The sequence below is a fragment of the Silene latifolia genome, chromosome 11, assembly GCF_048544455.1.
Source record: "Silene latifolia isolate original U9 population chromosome 11, ASM4854445v1, whole genome shotgun sequence".
Classification (NCBI taxonomy): Eukaryota; Viridiplantae; Streptophyta; class Magnoliopsida; order Caryophyllales; family Caryophyllaceae; genus Silene; species Silene latifolia.
The window spans coordinates 102310509-102330711 of record NC_133536.1 but is presented as its reverse complement, the minus strand read 5'-3'; the positions used below and the strand labels follow the sequence as shown (position 1 = coordinate 102330711).

Sequence of the window (20203 nt, the reverse complement as noted above, 5' to 3'; positions counted from 1 at the left end):
TATTAGGTTTAGGTTTTAGGGTTAGGGTTAGGGTTAATGGGCTTAGGGTTTAATTGGGCTGAACAGTTATTGGGCCAGCTCAACTGGTCACATTTCGAATCCTATATAAACCCGTCTCAATTAACTTGTATCGATACTACGCGAGTTAAATAAAATAACTTAACATAATTATCGACTCAACAATTTACCCGACTTAATTAGTAATATAAAATGTATAATAAATAATATATAATAATATCCATTTAATTTATTATATAAAAATACGGGGTATTACAGTCTTCCCCCCTTAAAATGAATTTCGTCCCGAAGTTCGCTTCCGTACCCAAAACTCAGAAGGGTATTGCATATCGTACTTACGGACGTCACCCATTTCTAACACGGTTAACACACACTTTCGACACATCAATTAAACATAACAATACGGAATGTTACATTCTGCCCTCCTAAAAATAAACTTCGTCCCGAAGTTTAACTCGTCTTTACTCGTCTCAAACTCAAGTAACTCAATAACCATGGTCGCACTGGACCGTAAACATAACTCCCGTAATCATCACTCGGCTCATAGGCCAACTCATAACTCATTACCTCTAGTTTAATCACACTCTCCTTTTACACCTCAACCAAATAACAGAAGTAAGAACAAAACATATAGAACTCATCCGCATAGGTACCCCACAACTAAAGGTCAACTTGGTCAACTATAACCTACAAACAAGTGCAAATTAAGCATCAAGATTTTACAATCCTCCCCAACTAAGAACATGGTTACGTCCTCGTAACCTCATTATTATAACAAAAGTTCTCAAACTACTGCTAACGACTGAAAGAGGCTACCGTCACCAGTAAAAATCATTAGTAATTATTCATTTTACCAATTATTGTAATCTTTTACCTTAGAAACATAGGGAATCAATCAACATGAGAAATAATTAGGGTCCAAAACTTACTAAATCGATTTATGAAGATTTATACCTTAATAGGTCCAGTCTGACTTTCCTTTACTTAATTGTACAGATTTAGGTCAAGTCACCGAATCACCAATAAAATGAAGACAACCAGTTCGCAATATTTATCAGCCTAGAAATATTTTAATCCTTATAACAAGGGTTTGGGATTTATTCATAAATGACGAAAGCACATTGATTGACAATTTTTTTACAACTTATTGGTCGAGTCAACAAGCGAGTAACGGCGATATTGTAAAGTTAACCTACCAGACTATCATTCATAAAATTTCGTTCTTGGTTTTGAATATATTTTGACTGCACCCAACATCATGACATAAAGGATTAAATGTATTTAACTACTCCAATTTTACAACTATTCGTTACCTGTCATGCTAATATTAACTTACCATGTTGACACACAACCCACTTAAATCACCACATTACATTTCCTGGTTTGACATTCGTAATTAACCACAACCCAACATGACTAAGTTAACCCACTACTTGTGACTCCGTTCTATTTTCATTACTCCAGACTAGCAAATATCATGAAACCATACAATCAGACACTAGCTGGAAATCTCATTCCGAATTTATACTCACACGACAAAATCTAACTTCATTTCCAAAACTTTTACTTTCATGTTGTACGGTGAATAATTTTCTTAACATAATCTTATAACAGAGCCGTCATAGAATCCATTTACAGCTTACTACGAAACTCAAGGTCAACTTAATTCAATTCCTTTAAACAAAACAAGCTTAGGTGTCGACTCATATATTGTAATTTACAGGTTCATCTTATTCATTTCAGTCCTATCTTTATTAATGCACGACTATTACCTCAATCATCAGGATTTTAATTGTACTTCTTTACTCAGTTATATTCACGGCTCAACTAAACGTAACTATAACGACTATCATTTAAACCAATGCATATCATGTGAATCATCAAAAGCGTTATCCCATTATAATTGCTAATATAATTATCATAAACAATCTTTATTAAAGTATAATTGATAGTAACGACTCGAGAATATAGATATGTCAAACGTCGTGCTGAAATTGCAAAAATCATTTTAGTATTTTATGACAATATAATAACAAACATATTCAATAATGAATAACAACACGGTTTATTATCATGTTTTAGGTTTTAGGTTCAATTGAAATAATTTAATGCAATGAAAGTAATAAGTATAACTTTAGGCACACAACTCACATGAAAGGCATTAGAACTCAGATGACGTCCTACACGTGTGAACATTTAGACACAATCATTACTACCATCCATGTGTAAACTTTTAAACATAATTATTGTAAACATTCATGCGAGTATATTAGAACAATCAAATTAACTTTTAATACCATCAACTTCTACCTAGGTACGACAATATAGTTTTATTATTCATATATGTCCGACCACTATGCAAATATGATATAAAATATTACAACCTGCCAAATGCATATAAAATATGCAAACAACTAGACTCGTATAACATATTTCACCCCTTGATTAGAAATCAATTTAAGCTTATTCAATTTTACTCATACTATCATGTCAACAATGTTATCAACTAAGTTTTAAATTTTTGTCGCTTGTTAAGATACATAATTACTGAACATGCGTGCTACTACCGTCATATAAAACATTATAAATTCACCTTACTGAGGCTCTTAATTTAATCAAACAATCGTATGAAAGTTCAACATAGACGCATATTTTAAATGTTTTGATTCACGTTGTAATTTCCAAAGACCACGAACAAATAACCGTTCGATTAAAACTTGATTCATATTACTTTTATAAAACACGGAGATTAAAAACACAGGGAAAAAGAATTAGGTTTAAAGCACAAGAATTCCATTTTTAAAGAATTTTACAATTCAGTTGGTCCAAACAAACATGTGACAACAATTGGTCTAAAACTTGGGTCAGTTTGCAAAACTTATTATTTAATATTGAAACATCAAGATTTTTCGTGGCTTATTAATTTGAAAACATATGCGACTCTTTTGATCGATGGAGTTGGAATTATGCGAAAATTATTAATACAATTTAAATGAAGGTTTTTACAAAATCGTTGGTCAAACATCACTGCACAGGGACTTCCTAACCACAACTCACTAAAGTATTTATTACTCCTAATCCGTATATCATATAAGTATGAAACCAACGTCAAATGAACACTAACTCCCAAGGCTATCTCTCATATAATTTTCATCGGTAGGCAATAAACAGAAAAGATATGGCAGTAAGGTCAATTAAAGAGTAACATTAACCAAAACGTGTTTTATCACTATGTCATTCATTTTATATGTTCCAACTCTTACAATCATACTATCGATACTAACCCATCCTAATCTTAAATCTCACATCGTACTTTCGTAAACATTTATCCCGTAAAATCCCTTCGCATCTCGATCTATTCCTTACATCTAATTCACGATGGCTATAACTATAAACATGTAATTCAATAGTGTTTCTAATTACTATCACAAGACTATACTAGCATGGCTTCGGGATCACGCAACCGCATATTACTAGACATAATAGTGCTATCAACACATCATTCATACAAATTACTTACCGTAGCGTTGTCCTGCAATAATCAATGTATCAATCAATTAACACCTAGGCAACGATAGATGAATCTCAGGTTCAACCTTAGGCAACTTTTCTACCCTTTCTCTCATATACCCTCAGGGTTGTCCGAGTCAAACTGAGAGGGCCACTGGTTCGGTGTGAGGGGGCCCCTAACTCATACCTTACCTTAGTGTGCTCCTAACAGTTCTATCCCGGGGTTCATTTTATTTAGACACATCCTATGTTCATTGGGCTCATTGGTTTAGGCCTGAGGATCGTTCGCTCTGATACCACTTTGTAACACCCCGGTTTATAAAAGAGGTCTTCGTCAAGACTTTCCTTGATAAACCGGACTGTTACCATCTCGGTTTCCCGAGGTAGTGAATAACAAATTAAACTCCAAGGCAATTTATATAATATTTAACTTAATTATTACAAATTCTCTTTTCAAATTAAATTACAAGAACTGACGTAAATAAAAGTGAAGTCTTCTAGATGATGATCTAGCTACTAGGTCGTCTGATCCAGTGTCTCACGCCCATCAAGCTCCCGTCCTATCTCTTAAACCTGTCAAGTCTGCTCCCCATAAAACGGTTCATCACAGGTGTTCACGAATACACAGGGTCAACCACGAGGTTGAGTAGGGAAAACAATAAAACAATAAAATATGATATGCATGATACTCCGTCACCTCCATCTCCATCTCAACTCATCACACACAACTCATACCCCGGACAACCCAGCCATACCGATCCCCTTAGACTATATATCGACCGGCCGATCTGCCACTCAACAAAGAGGACACCAGGGCAAGTCCTGCGAACCCGCCCCTGGGCCTTATCACAACATCACATCGTATCTCAACATCGTCACCACCACATCATCCTCCAACTCCAATGTAAATGAAATGCTCAATAGTAATTAATGCAATGCCAAAATGTATATAAATCACCGAACCGATAAATCATAAAGTCATGCCGCTTACCCGATGTTGTGATATCATACTCAATACGAACAGATCAGTCAATCACCTTCCCGAATATAAATGATCACGTAAATCAACAACCAGGAATCAAGTTAACACAATTCAACAACGACGATAATAGGACAAGTGTATTTCCCTACCTCAAATGCCACAAATCCAATTAAGCGATTTAAGCGATCCAAAATAAAGTAATGAATTTGATTATCGATCCTTCACGAATCCGCCACCTAAAACAATTATAATATTTATAATTACTAACTACCAAATATATCAATCTCCCAAAATAGAAGCTTCCCGAAATACAATCCCGACACCAAACTTATGCCCAACTGATAGCTAAAATAACCCGATTAGTATTTGACCCAACTTCTCAAAATAGACCGTTACTAAAGTATAATTTCTTAAAATGGACTTTCCCGATATAGTAACTTTTCTATTTAAACAAACCCGACTCAGAATAATTAATTATGATTAATTATTATTTTATTTTAATAACTCGGAAGTCAAATCAAATGATAATTAAAGGATTAAACGAATTCTGCGATTTAATAAAAACCCGAATCAATCATTTGAATAACTCGACACCCGACTCAAAATCTGTCTTTAATTAATTTAATCAACTCGGGAATTAAATTAATTAATTAAAAGTACGACCGATTAACGAATTATAATGATTAACTAATAAAACCCGCTTCAAAACAAATCGAATAACCCAACTCTTACACTCACACTTCACTCACGCCCACACCCTTAAACCGCCGCCAAACCACCCCGACAACCACCAGCCGTGGTGCCCACATCGACCCCACCACCGACAACCAGCCCCACCCTGGTCGATCGCGCGCGTAGTCGAACCAGGGGCCCGCAATCGCTGCTCACCACCACCGTGCTTCACCACCCGCCCCATTTCCTCAACTCGCAACCACCGCAGGTATCACTCAACCCCTGCCAAATCACCACCGTTCTTCTCGCCGCCAACCCACGAACACCGACACCACAAAGACCACCGTTTCGACCTCCCCTAGTCCACGGTGGTGCCACCCAAAACCCCCGTCTAAACTCCTTGAAACCGCATCCAAACCCGTTTCCTACCCCCTTATCGACACCGCCTCTCTCCCCCCTACAACCACCTAAGACCACCCTAACCACCACCAAAATACTCTACCCTGACCACCCATTACCAATACCCTGCCAACAACCATTAACAAAGCCTCAACAAGGCGCGAACAACCCCCAAAAACCCGACTGAAATTCGAAAAACAGAGGAGAAATGTGGAGTGCTTACCTTTCCGTCACCATAACAACCACCACGGCCGCCTATGAACGTCGACTAACACCCCTAGCTCTTCCCTGTTGCGCCATCAATACCCACGACCTCTCTCTCTCTCTCTCTAGGCGTGAATATGATGTTTTGATGTTGGTGAAGGAGGGAGGCGGCTGAGGGAAGAGGGAGGCGGGTTGGGTAGTGTTATTAGGTTTAGGTTTTAGGGTTAGGGTTAGGGTTAATGGGCTTAGGGTTTAATTGGGCTGAACAGTTATTGGGCCAGCTCAACTGGTCACATTTCGAATCCTATATAAACCCGTCTCAATTAACTTGTATCGATACTACGCGAGTTAAATAAAATAACTTAACATAATTATCGACTCAACAATTTACCCGACTTAATTAGTAATATAAAATGTATAATAAATAATATATAATAATATCCATTTAATTTATTATATAAAAATACGGGGTATTACATGACCGGATACTTTAGGAGTTGAAATTGTGGGTGCCAAACCTCCACAAGTAAGTTCATTTGCAAGTTTGTTCTTGAGCTTTTCCACCAAGTACCCTTTATATGATGATTTGACTTTTTAGAGAAGGTCCAGCATATCATCTCCAATAATCATAGGTTCCATGGTGGGTGTGAAATGGTCTTCATAGGCAATAGGGGAGGCATATTCATTTTCTTCATGATATGACACCTCAAATTTCTCAAGGATGGGCTCCTCAAGTAAGGTGATTTCACAAGTCCATTCTTCTCCTCTATTCCAAAGGTCCTCGCAAGACACATATTCTTCACAAGCTTCTTTCACGATCTTGTCATCATGGCTATCGTCATAAGAATCATAAATGGGGGCCTCATCTTTCTTCAATAGTTCATCCTCCACCATCTCAATATTGACATCAAAGGACACACCTTCATACTCACAAAGGCTAAGAGTATTTGGCGTACTCAACCTCATGTCTTCTTCATCAAACACAATATTTTCGTACTCACAAGAGCTCAAGGAGATTGGCTCTTCCCACTTCTCATCTTCCACATCAAAGGTTACTCTTTCAAACTCGCATTCATGATCAATGTCTAAAGGATGGTGAGGAGTAGTTATTTGGGCTTCCTTCAGTTGGGCAATTTGAATTGCCAACTCCTCACCATGGGTAACAATGCCTTGAAGGACGTTGTCCCTATTTTGGGTCTCCTCTAGCAATTTTTTGAAGAAGTTTTGTTGATCTCTCATCATTTGGAGGACCATACTTTGAATGTCAAATTCATGCTCAATTTCTTGTTGTAGGTGTGTGTGAAAGTGGTTGTATTGTGGCATTTGAAATTCATTGTGAAGTGGGTATTAGGAGGGTGGTTGTTGTGGATATTGGATGTGGTGATTTTGGTGGGGAAAGTCGGGGTAGTAGTTAGGACTTTCATTGTATGAGTTGTAGGGTAGATTTGTGTTGACTTGCTCTTTAAACTCCCCATACCCATTGTAGTCATACTCAAAAAATCTACCCCAAACTACATGTGTGAAGTCTTGAGCCATCATAGCTAGGACAAGGAAACAACTACAAGCATGGAAAATACAATAAAACGGTAAGAACGACCTTGAGGAACAAGTTCCTCAAGGTTAAAGCACAATTAAAATAGACAAACAAGTAAGAACTTAATCACATAACACCGCCCCCGGCAACGGCGCCATTTTGATGGAGAGCGTCGTTGGGGTTCTCAATCAAACACATTTATATTCTCAACAAACAACTAGTTAGTGGTTAAGTCGAGGTCGATCCACGGGACGGTGTGCTTTGGGTTCTAAGTCTATCTATCTCAATTTATGCTAGTGTCACGATTGATTTGGTTTGGAGTTGGTTCTAAACTAATGCAAGCAACAAAGTAAAACAAGCAATAAAGCAAATAAATATATAGACAAATAATAAAGGGTACTAGGATGTCATGGGATCATAGGGGATTCATGGGAGTTGATCATACAAACATGTTCTCAATTATAAAGCAAGCACTTATTGTTGTGGTGGGATCGAGTTGGTGTATAAGCTTACAATCCCTAAGAAGGTTTGGGTCCCGGAGCCGAATCGATTAGATTGTACAACACCTACAAGTCGACTTAGTCCTTCCTATTAAACTATATGCATGGTCTAATGAGGCTCGAGTTGGTGTATAAGCTTACAAGCCCCATTGAAAAGATAGGTGATGGGTAAAAATGCAAGGATTCATAGGCTCGCATTTCATCAAACATAACATGTGCATAATTGAAATCGCAACAAGCAAGCGATTTAATTATGAAAACATATTAGATTATGCATAGATTAATCCCCATGTTTGTTTCCCCTAATTCCCTATTAATCCTAGCTAAAGAACTACTCACTCATTATCATGGGAAACATGTCATTAATGATGTCAATCATCACAACAAGTATAAACATGATAAGAGAATGAGGGAATAAACAATAGAGAGTAAAAAGGAAAGAGATTATACCAAACTTAAGATGAATAAATGGAAAGGAAAGAATAATAGAAGAGAACTTGATTGATTGATGAAGAGTTTTCAATTCTCCAATAAACCCAATAATATTCAATTACCCAATAATAATAAACTTGAACAATAATTAAGGAAAGATTAATGTGGAATGATTGAGATTAATCTATTCTAATCTACTCCTAATCTAATCTAAGAGGATTTTCTCTTCTTGGAACCTTTTCTTGATTATTACAAATGGAGTATATATAGTAGCACATCATTAGGTTAAGCAAGGGTGGATTAGTAAATAACAATGCTAAGTTTTAAATAGGAAATTGCAAGTCCCGAGGGCGATGCACAGTTTGGACTGCTACTCCTAACACGATCCGCTCGGATCAGCTTGAAGCACAATTTATTCTGCCAAGGGATCTGCTCGGATTGCAAGGAAGACGCCCGGATCAAAGCTCCCGGATCCGCTCGTCTCGTGCTCGGGCCGCTCGGATCTGGACAAGGCGATTCGCCCGTCTTGTGCTTAGGACGCACGGGTCTTGATACCTTTTTCCACCCTCTTGCTTTATAGGCCTATGATCTACGTATACTCTTTATTCCTACTTCATTCGTCATTGTTCTTGCCTCCTCTTCATACTAGTCCATCCAAGATCGTCAACAAGCTTCCGAATATACGCGAGAGACGGGGATTCCGCTTCATTATCTCCTTTCCTATAAAACATATGAAATGCACTAGGAAAGCAAAATAGGTAGGAATTGACGTATAAAATGGTCATGAAATGCTATATTAATATGCAAAATAAGTTCAATTAGGGGACTAAATGTGCACAATTAAGAGTCACATCAATTATTGATGTTTCACCTTCTACAAGTGAGGTCTCTTTTAATTTTGATGGTTGTGCTATGGTTAATTCTTTGGATGAGAATGGCCCTAGAAGATATTTGAACAGGGATTTCCATGGTGTGGAAAATAAAATCTTTCAGTTTAGGACACTCCGAGCTAAAGATTGATGCGTGTATTTATAAAAAACTCCTTGATGGTAAGAAAGTGAGTTTTTTTTTTCTGGAAATCACATTTGTCAACTCTGAAAATTCGAGTTCTTAAACCTTGTATCAAGGAGTCTCAGTCAATTCCATAAAAAGAAAAGAAAAGACGAAAAAGGACAAAAAGTTTGCGGGCTGGTACTCTGACTACTGTGGTAGACGGGACCAAAAGTGATGTTTTGCCTTTATCTTTTGTGGTTTTTAACAAGCCTGTTGATTGTGATCTGCATGTTGAGAAAGTTACTCCAAGCTTATCCTGTGAGCTCGTCAATCACGAGGATTTATGCGGCACATCTGGTGTTAATTCTCATCAACCTCCATATTTCTTCTTCACATCATCGAAGTTGAAGGTCCTAAGTGTTTCATGCTAGAAGACAATCAACAAGAATTCAAAGCAGAAGCGAAGAATATCCAAAACGTAATGTTTATATCTATCTAGGTAAATTTTCACGTTCTCGTGACGTGAGTGTGTCTTGTTAGAGGTACTTCCCTAAAGCTCAATTACTGAAGAAAATAAAAGAACCGACATTCTCAATGTGCTTCCCCAACAACTCTGTGAAGAAACCTCGAGTTTTAAGTAAACCCAACCCTAGTTTAAGTTTAAGTTTTTGTACACCGGACCTATCGAGTCCTACGTGATTTATGTAAAATTTACTGATGCAGGAGCATACTCGGAACAAGCAAATGAAATCCTAATTAGTCGAAATGTGACTCAACTAGTAAAGGGGTTTGAGCTTGGTTCGAATAGTGTGTTAATGCTGAAATGGGAAGGCAACGGAGCTGCACATCACGGTTCCCAAGGCCAAGTAGGAGCTGCACCTCACAGTTCCTAGGCCGAGTAGGATACACGATTTCCTAAATCGTGTAGGAATAATAAATTAGTTTAATTTACTGTTTCCAAATAAAGTTAGGAAAGCAAGATGTTTCCTAATCCTAGTTTAATTAGAATACCCTAAATCTGATTGTATTTTAATTATTAGTATTTTAATAACTTTCCTATTTAGTTTAGGAAAGAGGTAGATAGCTTGGTTTGCAAGCTGAGGAATTAGGACTCGAGTCATATTGTGACATCGAGTAGGAGTATAAGTAGGACCGTGTAATCAGAATTACACACACATTGATTTCCAGAAATAATATTGTTTACGTTTGTGAGCATTATTCGATTAAGTTTGCGAGCTTAGTCTTAGCTCACCCTTGCGAGGTTGATTGCCTGATTCTGCGTTTTCTACCTTGCGAGGCTAGGACTAGGATTCACTATACTATCCGGTTACCATCATAGTCACGAATTAAACAGTCAAATTAACACAATTCCGCTGCAATTTTATCAATTAAGATCAACATACACACCCACGAATTTAGCAACCACAAACGAACAGTCTCATGATCTGTTCAAACTCATTTATTCATATAGTTTTACATCAAATTTGTTACCAGAGCAAGGTTCAGATTTATTCCTTAATAGATCTGTCTTGGAATGTTGCTAATCATGGTTAAAGACGGTGATGATGCTCCGAAAACATGGGAAGACGGTCATAACGAGCTGAAGATAGAGATGGCTCAGATGTCTTATGTGTTGAAGAACATAGCAGCCATGTTGAAGGATAAAGAGAAGAAAAAGAATTCGGACAGTCCATCCGAATCTGAAGAAGACGAGCAGCCACGAGGAAAGTCGAGAAACAAGAACGATGATGATCGGGGTTTAAAACTCGATATTCCAGACTTTGATGGCGAGATGGATCCGGAAAAATTTCTAGATTGGGTAAGACAAGCTAAGAGGGTTTTCGAGTATAAAGAGTATGATGACAAGAAGCAATTTAAAGTTGCAATCTTGAAGCTTACAAAGTATGCATCTTTGTGGTACGAGAATCTGAAAAAACAGAGGAAAAAGGAAGGCAAAGATAAGATCGAATCTTGGATTAAATTAAAGAAGCACTTGATGAGACGATTCCTGCCTAGAGACTACGAGCAAGAAAACTATCTAAAGCTTCAATCTTTAACGCAAGGAAGTATGTCGGTGACCGAATACATCAAAGAATTTGAGAAGATGTCAATTGTGTGCGATCTAGAGGAGAAGGAAGAGCTAAGGGTGGCGAGATTTATCAAGGGCCTAACATCCGCACTTGCAACGAAGGTAGAAATCCAGAATTATGATGGGTTTAGCGACGTTTGCAGATTGGCATTAAAATTTGAAAAACATGATAAGGCACGAAAACCTTATGCTTACTACAAGGGGACGAGTTCGGGAACAAGTTCTTATTCCAGGCCAGCTCCTAGCAAGCCTAAAGAAACCCCGAAAGAAGAACCTAAAGACAAAGGAAAGGGTGTTGTCAAGCCAAAAGGGAATTCTTTGAGGCGGTGTTTCAAGTGTCAAGGCTATGATCATATAGCAAATGAGTGCCCTCAGAAGCGAGCCCTAACAGCTCAAGAATTGTATGATATGATCCCTGTGTTTGTCACGCCAGAGGAGGAAACGGTTCAAGAGATCGTTGGAGCTGATGGTGAAGGAGTAGTCTATGATTTGGATCCGTTAAGTGAAGAGGAATGTTTGGTGCGGCGTAATTTGCATATGGAGATGGGTTCAGCTGAAACCGAGCAACGAGAACAGATCTTCCACACTCTGTGCAAGATAAACCATAAAATTTGCAATCTTATTATTGATAGTGGGTCATGTACTAATGTGGTATCCAGGGACCTTGTTGATGAACTGAAATTGCAAACTAGAGACCGAGTTAAACCATATAAATTACATTGGCTGAATGGGGAGAATGGGATACAAGTAAAGAAGCAGGCCTTAATTTCGTTAAGTTTAGGACCCTATACTGATGAGGTGTGGTGCGGCGTAGTTCCTCTGAATGCATGCCACATTCTATTGGGTAGACCTTGGCAATTCGATAGAAGGGTTGAACATGATAGGAGATCCAATGTGTATAGCGTGATGAAGGGTAATGTAACATATAATCTGAAACCTATGTCACCTCATAAGATTAGAGAGTCAAAAATAAAGAAGGGGAGTATGTTTATGGAGGCTCGGGAGGTTGAGGAGGCCTTAGCTCGTGGAGAACGAACCTATGTGCTGATGGTTCGTGAATTGGGGTCCGTTGGTGTGAGTGATAACCGTGGAGTACAGAGGCTGTTAGAAGAGTTTCGGGATGTGTTTCCGGATGAATTGCCAAATGGGTTGCCTCCTTTACGTGGTATTGAACACCAAATAGATCTGATTCTAAGGGCGGCAATGCCTAATAAGCCGGCCTATCATTGTAATCCAGAGGAAGCAAAGGAGTTACAGAGACAAGTCCAAGAGTTGATGGATATGGGGTATGTACAAGAGAGCTTAAGTCCGTGTGCGGTACCTGCGTTATTAGTACCAAAGAAGGAAGGGACTTAGCGAATGTGCATAGACAGTAGGGCGGTAAATAACATTACAATCAAATATCGCTTTCCTATGCCGAGACTTGATGATATGCTTGACGAACTTTCTGGTTCGAGTGTCTTTTCTAAGCTGGATTTGAGGAGTGGTTATCATCAAATGAGGATTCGAGAAGGGGATGAGTGGAAGACCGCGTTTGTTGGACCATGTAGATATATGATTAAGTTTTGATAATGACAAGTGTGTGCTTCATTTTTGTATACACTCTTGCTCGTAATCGTTTGTTTAGTCTTTAATAGATTAACCTAAGTTTACAAGTTAAGCAAGTAATGTTATAGCAACCTTGGCTATAACATTGAAGATTTATGAAGCATCATTCAAGTAATGTTATAGCGGCTTGAACTATAACATTGAAGATTCTTAAAGCGTCATAGTAACTGTAACAAGTTTCAAGTATGATGATCACTCAAGCAAAATGCTCGATCAAGTCTATAACAAGCTCAAGATGAAGAGCATATGATCAAGATAAAGAGAAGATCATATCACTGAAGATCTCCAGGAAGATTAGCTAGTATAGGTCTTCATCTAATAACGGTATCTTAAGAAGTAATATTGGGAAGGTAAAGTTATAGATATTTCACCTATAACTTTACTTACCAAACTTAAAGTTATAGCTATTTGTACTATAATTTTGGGTTACATTTGAAGGCACGATTTTAATAGTCTTAAAATAATTTTTCAAAAGATAAAAATCTTCAAACATGTTTCGAAATCATGTGTATATATGATAGAGACTTAATTTGGTTTGTTTAGGGTGAATAATTTACATTATCCTATTGGTTAGTAAAACGACTTGTGAGTCATCATGCTACCTAGGATTTGCTAAATTATCTAAACTTAACCCTAATCTATCTCTTGTTATTTTGACCTAGGGTTTCGGCCAAGGTGGGCTTATGAGGTGTGTGGTGGCCGACCTTGCTCCCTAAGCAAGTAAATCTTGTTAGGTCAAATCAATTCTATATTGCCATAAGATATTCCTATATCTTATCAAATATATTAGATTTACCTTATTTACTTAATCAAAATATCTAGAAAATTGAATTAAGGAAAGATAAGATTTGTTTCTTGTGGAACAACTTACCTTGCCTCACGACACCTCTAGGGTTTCGATCAAAACCCTAGTGTCCCTTCTCTACTATATATACTTGTGATATTCATCAAGTTAATTAAGCTTTTCGAAATATAAAAATTCCTTGCAAACAATTTGAGTTTAATTTTAATCAAGTATTTTTATTGCTTTGCATTTGAAAATCTTTACGAAAAGTCGTGCTCTTTAATTTGCATATTATTCTTAAGGTTACGTTATAAGATAATAGTACTTCATATTGTTTCTTACTCGTTCAATTGTGTGAACACTTAGAAGAATAATCAAGTGCTTTCTTAGTAACTTAAGATAATCAAAATCGAATATCTAGTGATATTCAAATTGAGTTATAACTAGAGTTAGATATACGAGTTGGGTTGATAATTTTGTAATCCGGAGAATGGTACTAAAATTATTAATCGAGAATAGTGGACGTACCCTTTGACGTGTCAAGCTGAACCACTTTAAATATCGTGTGTCCTTGCAGTTTTCCTTTCTGTTCATTTCATTACGTTTATGATCGCTTAATTAATTAGTTAAAGTTTAAAAACTAAACTTTAAGTAATTAATTGCTTAGATATAATTTAAAAAGTGGGCATAAGTTTTTAAATAATTAATTCACCCCCCCCCCCTCGAGTATTTTGACTGTGATAGACTCTTCAATTGGTATTAGAGCCTCGTGCTCTTGATTGCCTAACCGCAAAGAGGCTGATCCGTCTATCTTTTTATCCAATTATTTTTTTTTATTTCCGCAGCCTTACACGTGTGAAATGGATTCCAAGTATCTTAAGTGTCCTATCTTTGATGGGAAGAATTATGAACTTTGGAAAAACATGATGACACACTACATAAAAGGAAATGATTGGGAGTGCTAGACGATTATCAAGAATGGACCAAACAAAATTTTGGTCGCATCTTCAGAAGGCACTATATAATACCCCAAATATTTAATCAGGATTTTGAATTATTTTGATCGAGTTTATCATTATACTTTAATTTTATGACAAAATAATTTAGTAGAACTTTCTTTTAAACCCATCGTTCCGTTCCAGTTTTATTAAAAGGCCCATTAACCCCCTTCTCTGCCATAATTACTAGTAAACCTAGAAACTATTTATAAAAAAAAAAAAAAATTGTCATCAGGTTGCCTAATTAGTTGTGCGGCTGTGCAAAATTATCAATTTCCATTAACTAATCTTCTCGAATCATCATTACATCTCAATCAAACAAAGGGAGGTTGTCATTACTACGTACCTGGCTATCTGTTTTCATATCTCTTTGTCCGTTATTGCTTGCGGTCGGCACCTATTCGTTCTATCTACTTTTTCAATTTTCTTATAGTCAAGGTAACACGATTCTACCGATCCTAATATTATTATTATTATTATTATTATTATTATTATTATTATTATTGTTCGAGGTTGTATGAATTTATGTCTATTGTACATGTTTTATGTGATAAATTGATTGTTAAAGATGATATGCGATAATTGTTATAATAGTAATAATAGTAGTAATTATTCTGTCGTAGTTTGTAAGATGGGTTAATATATTTGAGGGTTGCGATTGATCGTAGTCATCGTATGCGTAAACAGAGACAAATTTGACGGAGGGTGAGTTTGAAAGGTAAGAGCAATATTAAATGCTCGAGATGCACTAGCTTTTGGAGGATTTATTATAATTGCCTTAATTGATATGAGGATGATTAGGTGATTGAAAAGAGTGCATGCATGTAACATAGTTATTTGGCCGAACTACTATGGCTTTGAGATCAAGGATTTTCATTACCCTATTAGGACCGTATTATTTATCGGTTTCAATTCATATTGTGTTTAAGTTGTTGTTTTCCTTTGACCTTGACTCGTCGGTGAGTAGCTTAGAATTTTACTCTAAGTGTTGAGCATAGTTTATTATTGGACCTTCTGACGATATTGATATTAAAATTAAGATGGAAATTGGTTAATGGTATAGAGTTATGGGGCCTATGTGCCGAGTTCTCTTTACGGTCCGAAGTGACCATGGTTATTGAGTTATTTGAGTTTATTATCGATATTGAGATGGAGATATTGTCTAGCGGATTTACCCGCCAGTTCACTCTCCCCATGTCCTTGGCTTAGGTTCGACGATGAGAATATGATATCTGGATACCTTGGAGTATTATATTATGAGTAAGACGGAGTAATGTGTACGACGGAGTAGTGAGTTGAGATTTGTTTAGCTATGGTGGCGAGAGATGAGTATTATATTAAGGGAATAGTATGCAATTAGTATAAGGTTCAAATTAGTTTATGGGGAGTATTTTTATTATTCTCTGTGTTTATTTTTCTCTTTACGTGTCCGTATTTCCACGCCATGACCAAAACTATTCTGCTTATATAGGGGTATTATCTGTTACTCAGCTTTCCGGCTGACGTGTTTTCTCCCTTCGGGGCTACTCGTCACGGGGGTAGTCCTTTCTGTCTTCTGGTTTTATTTCAGGTCACTTCCGCAGCAGTTCAAAAGGATTTTATTTCAAGTGAAGATTTTATTAAAGCTTTGTAAAAGTTTTTAATTCCAATTTGTATTATTTAATTTTAAAAAAAGGATTTGTAATAAGAGACTTTGTATATGAATTATAATATCTCTGTATTTCGGCGCAGTTTTATATTGAAAAGTTAGTTTTAATTTAGCCGAAAATCAGGGGTGTTACAATTGGTATCAGTGCTACTGGTTCTTTCTTGGTTAGGTGTTGAGACCGTCACATCTTAGCACCGCCTTTTTAACTTTTGAAACTTTTCTTATATTTTGAGTTGTCATTTTATCCATTTTGAAAATTTTCTGTTCGGGGACGAATTTTATTTTTATGGAGGATGGAATGTAATACCATAGAAACTTTAACTTTGTTTTAATTTTCTAAACTCGAACTTCGGGACGAAATTTTTTTAAGAGGGGAAGATTATAATACCCCAAATATTTAATCAGGGTTTTGAATTATTTTAATCGAGTTTATCATTTTACTTCAATTTTATGACAAAATAGTTTAGTAGAACTTTCTTTTAAACCCATCGTTCCGTTCCACTTTTATTATAAGGCCCATTAACCCCCTTCTCTGCCATAACTACTAGTAAACCTAGAAACTATTTATAAAAAATTAAAAAAAAATTGTCATCAGGTTGCCTAATTCGTTGTGCGGCTGTGCGAAATTATCAATTTCCATTAACTAATCTTCTCGAATCATCATTACATCTCAATCAAACAAAGGGAGGTTGTCGTTACTACGTACCTGGCTATCTGTTTTCATATCTCTTTGTCCGTTATTGCTTGCAGTCGGCACCTATTCGTTCTATTCACTTTTTCTATTTTCTTATAGTTAAGGTAACACGATTCTACCGATCCTAATATTATTATTATTATTAGTCGAGATTGTATGATATTATGTCTATTGTACATGTTTTATGTGATAAATTGATTGTTAAAGATGATATGCGATAATTGTTATAATAGTAATAATAGTAGTAATTATTCTGTCATAGTTTGTGAGATGGGTTAATATACTTGAGGGTTGCGATTGATCGTAGTCATCATATGCGTAAACAGAGACAAATTTGACGGAGGGTGAGTTTGAAAGGTAAGAGAAATATTAAATGCTCGAAATGCACTAGCTTTTGGAGGATTTGTTATAATTGCCTTAATTGATATGAGGATGATTAGGTGATTGAAAAGAGTGCATGCATGTAACATAGTTATTTGGCCGAACTACTATGGCTTTGAGATCAAGGATTTTCATTACCCTATTAGGACCGTATTATTTATCGGTTTCAATTCATATTGTGTTTAAGTTGTTGTTTTCCTTTGACCTTGACTCGTGGGTGAGTAGCTTAGAGTTTTACTCTAAGTGTTGAGCATAGTTCATTATTGGACCTTATGACGATATTGATATTAAAATTGAGATGGAAATTGGTTACTCGTATTGAGTTATGGAGCCTATGTGCCGAGTTCTGTTTACGGTCCGAAGTGACCGTGGTTATTGAGTAATTTGAGTTTATTATCGATATTGAGATGGAGATATTGTCTAGCGGATTTACCCGCCAGTTCACTCACCCCATGTCCTTGGCTTAGGTTCGACGATGAGAATATGATATCTGGTTACCTTGGAGTATTATATTATGAGTAAGACGGAGTAATGTGTACGACGGAGTAGTGAGTTGAGATTTGTTTAGCTATGGTGGCGAGAGATGAGTATTATATTAAGGGAATAGTATGCAATTAGTATGAGGTTCAAATTAGTTTATGGGGAGTATTTTTATTATTCTCTGTGTGTATTTTTCTCTTTACGTGTCCGTGTTTTCATGCCATGACCAAAACTATTCTGCTTATATTGAGGTATATCTGTTACTCAGCTTTCCGGCTGACGTGTTTTCTCCCTTCGGGGCTACTCGTCACGGGGGCAGTCCTTTCTGTCTTCTTGTTTTATTGCAGGTCACTTCCGCAGCAGTTCAAAAGGATTTTATTTCAAGTGAAGATTTTATTAAAGCTTTGTAAAAGTTTTTAATTCCAATTTGTATTATTTAATTTTAAAAAAAAGATTTGTAATAAGAGACTTTGTATATTAATTATAATATCTCTGTATTTCGGCGCAGTTTTATATTTAAAAGTTAGTTTTAATTTAGCCGAAAATCAGGGGTGTTACAATTGGTATCAGAGCTACTGGTTCTTTCTTGGTTAGGTGTTGAGATCGTCACATCTTAGCACCGCCCTTTTAACTTTTGAAACTTTTCTTATATTTTGAGTTGTCATTTTATCCATTTTGAAAATTTTCTGTTCGGGGACGAACTTTATTTTTATGGAGGACGGAATGTAATACCATAGAAAATTTAACTTTGTTTTAATTTTCTAAACTCGAACTTCGGGACGAAATTCCTTTTAAGAGGGGAAGATTATAATACCCCAAATATTTAATCAGGGTTTTGAATTATTTTAATCGAGTTTATCATTATACTTCAATTTTATGACAAAATAGTTTAGTAGAACTTTCTTTTAAACCCATCGTTCCGTTACACTTTTATTATAAGGCCCATTAATCCCCTTCTCTGCCATAACTACTAGTAAACCTAGAAACTATTTATAAAAAATTAAAAAAAAAAATTGTCATCAGGTTGCCTAATTCGTTGTGCGGCTGTGCGAAATTATCAATTTCCATTAACTAATCTTCTCGAATCATCATTACATCTCAATCAAACAAAGGGAGGTTGTCGTTACTACGTACCTGGCTATCTGTTTTCAGATCTCTTTGTCCATTATTGCTTGCGGTCGGCACCTATTCGTTCTATTCACTTTTTCTATTTTCTTATAGTCAAGGTAACACGATTCTACCGATCCTAATATTATTATTATTATTAGTCGAGATTGTATGATATTATGTCTATTGTACATGTTTTATGTGATAAATTGATTGTTAAAGATGATATGCGATAATTGTTATAATAGTAATAATAGTAGTAATTATTCTGTCGTAGTTTGTGAGATGGGTTAATATACTTGAGGGTTGCGATTGATCGTAGTCATCATATGCGTAAACAGAGACAAATTTGACGGAGGGTGAGTTTGAAAGGTAAGAAAAATATTAAATGCTCGAGATGCACTAGCTTTTGGAGGATTTGTTATAATTGCCTTAATTGATATGAGGATGATTAGGTGATTGAAATGAGTGTATGCATGTAACATAGTTATTTGGCCGAACTACTATGGCTTTGAGATCAAGGATTTTCATTACCCTATTAGGACCGTATTATTTATCGGTTTCAATTCATATTGTGTTTAAGTTGTTGTTTTCCTTTGACCTTGACTCGTGGGTGAGTAGCTTAGAGTTTTACTCTAAGTGTTGAGCATAGTTCATTATTGGACCTTCTGACGATATTGATATTAAAATTGAGATGGAAATTGGTTACTGGTATTGAGTTATGGGGCCTATGTGCCGAGTTCTGTTTACGGTCCGAAGTGACCATGGTTATTGAGTTATTTGAGTTTATTATCGATATTGAGATGGAGATATTGTCTAGCGGATTTACCCGCCAGTTCACTCATCCCTTGTCCTTGGCTTAGGTTCGACGATGAGAATATGATATCTGGTTACCTTGGAGTATTATATTATGAGTAAGACGGAGTAATGTGTACGACGGAGTAGTGAGTTGAGATTTGTTTAGCTATGGTGGCGAGAGATGAGTATTATATTAAGGGAATAGTATGCAATTTGTATGAGGTTCAAATTAGTTTATGGGGAGTATTTTTATTATTCTCTGTGTTTATTTTTCTCTTTACGTGTCCGTGTTTCCACGCCATGACCAAAACTATTCTGCTTATATTGAGGTGTTATCTGTTACTCAGCTTTCCGGCTGACGTGTTTTCTCCC

The 20203-nt window shown here is 36.4% G+C and overlaps 1 protein-coding gene across 1 annotated transcript; it reads left to right on the top strand.

The window, feature by feature from the left end:
• The first annotated feature begins 10790 nt into the window (after positions 1–10790).
• LOC141613740 (uncharacterized) lies at positions 10791–12689 on the top strand. Its single transcript, XM_074432483.1, has one exon. The coding sequence runs from the start codon at positions 10791–10793 to the stop codon at positions 12687–12689; it is 1899 nt and encodes a 632-aa protein (XP_074288584.1).
• Positions 12690–20203: the final 7514 nt, after the last annotated feature.

Bases quoted from the DNA above. Each gene is read 5' to 3' on its own strand.
- LOC141613740 (XM_074432483.1), top strand. From the start codon at position 10,791: ATGGTTAAAGACGGTGATGATGCTCCGAAAACATGGGAAGACGGTCAT.